General features: G+C 51.2%; 1 protein-coding gene across 1 annotated transcript in view; it reads left to right on the top strand.

Annotated features, from left to right (window-relative positions):
• Positions 1-442: 442 nt before the first annotated feature.
• The window catches only part of ALOX5AP (arachidonate 5-lipoxygenase activating protein), a 29,240-nt gene continuing 22,510 nt past the window's right edge, over positions 443-7,172 (top strand). Inside the window, exons 1-2 of the mRNA XM_025924854.2 lie at positions 443-598; positions 6,865-6,964. Of these exons, the coding sequence (XP_025780639.1) occupies positions 529-598; positions 6,865-6,964 (170 nt within the window). The 5' untranslated portion in view covers positions 443-528. The remainder of the gene's footprint in view (positions 599-6,864; positions 6,965-7,172) is intronic.

Genomic DNA, 7,172 nt, shown 5'->3' with positions numbered 1-7,172 from the left:
TCAGGGTTTTTTCCTGGGAATTCAAGAAAGCAGTGACAGCATTCAAAACACAGATCTTTTTGCTGCTCTCTAAATAAAACACAAGTTTTGTTTTTAGTTTACTTATTTTTAGAGAGCGAGCAAGAGAGAGAACCCAAGCACGTTCCATGTTGTCAGCACAGAGCCCGACGTGGGGCCCCATCCCATGAACCGAGAGATCATGACCTGAGCTGGAATCAGGGGTCAGACGCTTAACCAGCTGAGCCACCCAGGTGCCCCTAAAATGTAAGTTTTATTTTGTCTTCCCTTCCGGCTCGGCTTCCAAGCCCTGCTTCTCCTGGCTGGTCACACTGAGCCAGGACACTTTGGTGGCTAGTTAAAAAAAAAAAAAAAAGAAGAAGAAGAAGAAAAAGAAGAAGTCACTGTGTAACTGTGCTGGGACCTTTGGAAATTCTAGTGATGAAAGGCAGGGCCCTCACTTCCTCTTTCTGAGCAGCACAGGGTGTCACCAGACAGGAGCAGGTCCTTGCCGGGGAGCCCGAAGCAAACATGGATCAGGAAACCGTGGGCAATATTGTCCTGTTGGCCATTGTCACCCTCATCAGCGTGGTCCAGAACGGTAAGGGAACGCCCTCACTCAGAGGGGGAGACGAAACCGATTTTGTTTGTCAATCGCTTGAAAGTCAGAGGCTCACACCGTTCTCTGTGTCTGTGCACACTTTTGCCCACTTCCCCCTTATTTGTATTTGTTTTCTTTTTGCTTTGAATGTATAGGATATATACATTTATGCATGACTTTGGGGGTTTCCTTCTGGTATTTCTTGTACTTCAATGTTGGTGACTAACCATGTTTGTAAAGCCGGGGCTGCGATCTAGAAGCTTTATAAAAACCCTTACTAAAGTGTCTGCAGTCAGCATTTTAACTATTAATTACTGTGGCCAGAGACCGGGTGGGAGGCAAGAAGCCTAGAAAGGGAAAGTGAAATACATGTTGTCTCAAGACACTGGGCTTTTGTTAAGTGCAGCTGGGCTGACTTCAGTGAAACTGACGTTACCTGTCACCTGTAGGCTAAAAAAAAAAAAAAAAAAATTGAATTTGGATAGTGGGAGGAAGAAATCACCTTATTATCATTTATCTCTGTATTGCTTCTTTCTTCTTTGGAAGAAAGAGATTCTTTGTAATACTTTTTTTTTTTTCCTAGCGATGTGTAGTTTTGAAGCATTTTTCATACGCGTTATATATGAACTATTAATGTAAAGAGAGAGAGGAAACATTTTTTCTTGCGCGGGGTTTGCATTTCCATCCACCTCGCTAGCACTTAAGAAAACCGAGCAAGGAAGAAAGAAATACGCAAGGTACCGGGACCTGAAAAAGACAAGACCGTGTAGCATTTTCTCTTTAAAGTTCCGAGTTAGGACTGCCACAGATTTCTTTTTCTAAGTATTTCCAGTGGCTTTGTGTTTTGCAGTTTATTAAGATAGAGGAAAAAGGAAAGTAACTACCAAGGGCGGCTGTTACCACTTAATGGTAATTATTACGTGTTCACACACTGTTGTCACACTTTGGACATTTGAATGTTTCACCAGTTTGGGATCCTCTGTTATTTCCCCCCAACTTGAACCTGGACAGAGGCTGAGGATTAGCCTTCTGAGCCCTGAGTAAGGCTTCCCTGAGACCTCCCCACACCAGAGAGACCGCTTTCCCCTGTATGTTTCCTCTGTGGAACAACAGTTGGCTGCTTTTTGACCCAACCATTTTCATGTTAAACCCACACAATAAAGTGGCAGCTCCGAGAGGGAACAGGTGGGTTGTTTAGTCTGCCATTCCTCGAGTCCGTTGCTATTTCCTGCAGGCGTCAGGACCTCCCTTGGCCTTGTGAATCAACAAGGGATTCATTTATTCAACGTGCAGGGACACCCCCGCCCCCCGCCCTTGTGATGGTCAGAGTCCTGGCTTTATGGGGACATAGCTGTGGGGTGGGTGTCCCAGGAAAGAAAGGGTAGCGAAAAGAGATGACCAGGCAAGGTCAGTAGGAAGCCTTCAAAGACCGGTCTGGTTGGGTGAGTGGGCGGTGCTTTTCCAGCTCTGTGTAGGGTCTCCCCTCCCACCCTCCCCCTTGTAAATGGCAACGTAACTGACAAATACCGGTGGACCCGGGAGCCAGTGCCTTGTCACTGGCCAGTGTGGATGGGGCTAAGCTAGCTGGAAGGCTGTAGGTCACCCGGAACTGCTGCCTCTCGGTTCAGAGCTGAGCTGGGGGAGGCCGCAGGGTCTCCTGTTGTGAGAATAGAGTCTCTTCATCGCTCCCGAGATGCAGAACCCGGTCCGGGCCTGTCGAGTGGGTCCCGGGCTTTTCCCCGAGTGCAAAGCAAGCCCTGATCCGACTTGAGGGGGACGGCGAAGTTCCTAATTATTTTTGGCAGATGAGATTAAGTCTTCTTCCTTGGTACGGTGTGGAAGGGGAGATGATAGGCGGCCAAATGTCTGAGCCTTAGCAGCCGCGGCGTGGGGGCCTTGACTTTTGGCAGGCCATTTCAGAGAGATGGCGACACAACACAGTGGCCTCGCTGCTAGAGCTCCAGCCGCTGATGCGGGATGAAGGCTGCCCGGTGGGGAGCTGCAAACCTGGACCAGGGTGGAGCCACCGTTTGGGGCCCGGAGACTTTTTCAGGCTCTTTTTGAAGCCACATGAAAGCCATGCTTTCCCTCTGAGGCCGAGACCCGGACTGCCGTGTGATGTGGAGACCGCTGGGTGAGGCCTTTTACTTGTGACCGTCAAATGTGCCCATGTCGGGGAACAAGACAAAGCCAAACGACCCGGAAGAGAATATCTGTGCTCGCTTACACCTGGGCTTTCAGGCGAAGGCAAAGGTTCAAGTGCTTGTCCCGAACCCTTTGCAATGCTAATTAACCTCAAGGTTGCAACCATGGGTCCTCCTCAGAGAGTTCAGAAAATATGCAAAAACGGTGCCTTTCTCTCCCTGCCCCGCCAAATGCCACTTCAAACCCTTCCTCTTAGTTTTAAAAAATATTTCCGTGTTGTCGCCCGGCACCACAGACGTTGTCTTTGCCCCACGACAGAGAGGTCCGGTCCGCCTGTGTCCGTGATGGTGTCCTGGGTCTGTGCTCTCTGTTCACTGTGTGAGAACCTCATTTCCCAGAAAGAGGCCAGAGCCCAGCCTTCCCCCAGAGCCCAGAACTTCCCCCTCCGACTCTGAAACGTTGTTCAGTCATCAAGATCTTTGAACCTGTGGCCCTCTTCCAGCTCGATCCAGCAAAACACAGATCTGGAAGCACAGAGCACGTTTCAAATACGTCGTTCCAAGAAAGCGGGGCCAGAACCACCAAAGGCTGGTTTCCCAGGGAATGCAGATAGATGCATTTCCTATAAATAGCATCCAGAGGGCCTCCGACCCCTCCTGCCGAGGTGCCAGCAGTGTTGACATGCAGAAACACGCAGGCAATAAGCATGAATTTGGAGAAAGTGATTTCCATAAGCAGCCCAACTAGTTAGCTTGAGAGGAGAAGGTGAGCCGAGGGGAAGGGCCACTGAGCCCACGCATGGAAGCCTGAGTGGCAGCAGAGAAGAGATGTCCTCCAGCAGGAGAGCCGTTCCGGCCGCCCTTCTGGTTGTGGGGAAAGGCGGTGGGAACTGGCATCATGCTCCCGCCTCAACTCTCTTCTTACCGTGAAGCCAGGAAGGGAGACATCGTGGCCCTGCTCTCGCAGGGGTTTGTGAGCATAGGACAAGGAGGGCTAGAGAGCTGGCAGGGAACACCTCCATTTCTGTGCCATCCCTGGTACTTCCACCCCCACCACACACACTCGAAGTGAATCTCGCGGGCACCATATTGGAAGACCTAACGGCCCCACGTAGGGTTAAATGGGCCGTGGAAACAGGACTCAGGAGGCGCCCCCAAAGCAGAAGTCTTATTTGCAGCATTCTCAACAGCTCCGGCCTGGACCCTCCCGTGATAGAGAGCTCACGGCTACTGGACTCCCCCTTTCCCTTGTTAGGTGTATTGGGAGTTTGCTTTGTGTCAAGCATGGTGCTTTGTGCTGGGCATAATACTATTTCACTGAATCCTTGCAGCCTGTGAATTATATCTATATCTATCTATCGATCGATCGGTCCTATTTTACAGATAAGCAAAGTGGGGCTTGGAGAGGCTAGAACAATGGTTGGACTGAGATTCAATCCAATTCCAAAAAGTAGACGCTTATGCTATGTTGATTGCCTCAAATTCATTTATTCAAAAGCTCCCTACTCAAGAAGTTCTTTCTTACACGTGCTGAAATCTACTGCCCTGTAACTTCTATCCACTGGTCCTGTTTCTATTGTCTGGAAAAGCTTGGACTATGCTTGCTGCTTCTAGGTTTACAGAGTCAGCTATCCTGTCATCAATGTATCATTTCCTTTGTGACTTGGTTTCCAGAGTCCCTTGTCATTGGGTTACACCCTCCCACCCATCTTGCCCTGAGCTTTCTAAGATGCAGACAGACGCTTCCTGTACAGGGAAACTCACTCTTCCTGAGATCCAGACATCAATCCGATTAAGATAATCACAGGTGCATTATTCTTTTGAACACTTGTTATCGCACTGCTGGCTCGTATTAACTTTGTGCCTAACTAAGTCCTCAAGATCGTTTTATGTGATCCTGAGAAAGCTGTTTGCCTTCTCTGACTCCCAGCTTCCTCAACTGACAAGTGGGGCTACGATGACTTCCGTGCGTGTCTGTTGAATATATCGCACGGAGAGGCGCCCGGGTGACCCAGTCGGTCAAGCGTCCAACCTTTGATCTCAGCTCAGGTCTTGATCTCAGGGCTGTGAGTTAAAGCCCCGCACTGGGCATGAAGCCTACCCAAAAAGCAAGCAAACAAACAAACAAAGCCACCCTGCAATGGAACAACCTAGGGAAAGTAGCCTGCGGTGCCCGGCATGTGGTGTGTGTGCTCTTTAGTGGTCGGCAGCCTTTTCTCTCTGTGTCTCTGACTCTGGCGCTATCTCTCTGGTTTGGCTCACCGTCAGCAGCTGGCCAAGATAAGCATATCAATGGTCTCTGCGCTCGAGGTTTCTGTAACATGGTGGAAGATAACACGGGGGTGGGGTGTGAATGGGTGGCAAGGCGTGGGCAAAGGAAGGCAAATTTGTTCAAGTGTAGCTAAGAAGGAGGGAGAGGGAAAGCCTCGTAGGCTGGGGCAGGCTTGCTTTTTTTGTTTAATGGGTAGGAGAGATCCGAGTATGTTTCTAGGGTCAAGAGAAGGAGGAAAAAAGAGAGGGAAGGTTCAGGAATTGGGGAGAACACTGATGAGACAAAGGCCCGGAGAGGCGGCAGGGATGGGCTGGAAGTCACAGGTCGAGGGCAAGCCCTTCAAACTAGGAAGGGGTCTGTCTGAGCAAGGAGAGAGAGAAGGCAGGCAGGCATGGAGAACTATAGCCACGTCGTGCTGCTGGTTGCAGAAATCACCTCTGACTTTCTTAATACTATCTCTGCTACCTGTTCAGAGGCGAGGGCCTCTTAGGTTCTGGACCCTTAGGTTCGGAACCCTTAGGTTCTGGAAAGCCAGTGAGCAGGACTTCCTGCTGTCCTTTGTGCTAAGAAGAGACATTCAGAACAGACAGATGTGTACTTAAACCCTGTGTGGCTGGTGGGTCCCCTGCGGTGAGCTGCAATGTGACAGCAACAGGAAGAAAATATCCTCATCTGCCCCCTTGGATCTGAGTCCCCAGCTTCACTGTTCCCCAGTGGGGTGGCTCTGAGAATGCCACCCAACCCCCCTGAGTCACTGGGGCCTTGTCTACAAAGTGGAGACAGCATGGCCCACTCCGCGGAGTGGGCACAAGGCCCATCGAGGGAATAGACGTCAGGTGTCTGCTGGAGGGGGACGCCCCCTGCTTACCAGTGGGCCCGTAGCTGCTATGCCCCCAGACAGGCATGTTGCTAGGGTACGGCTGTGCTTTTGCCCAAAAGGAAACCAGAGAAGGCTTTTATTCCTATACACGGTTGATAAGGCATCCATTTCACAGCTTTTTGAGGAGGCTAATATCAAGCTGATGAAAAGGGATCCCACAGGGACCCCTGATATTCTGGAAATAGGAGCAGAGGAGTAAAAGACGAGGGGAAGGGAGAGAGACCTCTATCCCTCCCCGCTCCATCCAATCTATAGACAGACCCTTGGGATTCTGGCTTCTCGGCAACCCCCCCCCCCCAGCCCACCGCCCCACCTTAGCGGGCTCCCTATCTTCCGCTGTCCCCGTCCTGACCCCTCTGGACGCTCCCCATGCAGAAGACGGAGTGGCTTCCTGCTTCCACCACTTGCTCAGCTTATCCCTGCCAGTGACTCCTTGTGGCTCATGAGATGGGCATGAATTCTGATTTTCTTACCGCGGCTCACATCAAGGTCACAGTCACGCCACCAAATCCGGCAGGCGCTTCTCAACTATCCTCTTCTCCAGGCCTGGGCTCGCTTAGTGCTTTCTCGCTCTGTCCACCCTGTGGGCACCGCACGTGGCCCCCCACCAGGCTCTGCGTTCCCCTCCATCCGCGGCTGGGCGCACTGGATAAATTTCATCTAAGTGTTTTGTTCGCGGTTTACGGTCTGCCTCCTCCTCTTCCACCCCCGCCAGAGCATGAGCTTCTCAGGCCAACGTCCTTTGTGTGTTTTGTTCTCGGATGCAAGCTAAGTGTCTGGCTCGTGGCAAGTCAGAGGTTAGTAGAGACAGCTGCTGAGTGAATTTCTGGCAAGTGACGTTTGACAGACGACATTTGGGGCTGTTTGGAGGGCACACCGAGGAAACATTTAACGTTCTAGTAAAATAAGGGGACGACAGGCTCATGAACGTGCCCATGGTAAACCAGATCCAAACCTTTCCCTCTGTCAGGGTTCTTTGCCCACAAGGTGGAGCATGAAAGCAAGACACAGAATGGGCGGAGCTTCCAGAGGACTGGAACACTTGCCTTTGAACGCGTCTACACTGCCAAGTGAGTTCAAACCCTGATACTGCAAACTAACAGAGTGGGGCCCTGGGCAAAGGGGGCCTTCCTACTGGAGTGAAGGCCACCGTCAAGGCTACATGTCTGTCTGGGTCGACCTTCAGAGTGCCAGGAAGGCAGAGCTCCCAGGGACGATTGAACCTCACCTGGGTGGGGGGTGTTGGGGGCACCCTTGGTCATCTTAATAAGAAAGGAA

This window comes from Puma concolor, chromosome A1 (assembly GCF_028749965.1).
Source record: "Puma concolor isolate L17-30 chromosome A1, mPumCon1.1.hap2, whole genome shotgun sequence".
Lineage (NCBI taxonomy): Eukaryota > Metazoa > Chordata > Mammalia > Carnivora > Felidae > Puma > Puma concolor.
Note: the sequence above shows the minus strand (reverse complement) of the source record. Positions and strands in the feature narration are given on the sequence as shown.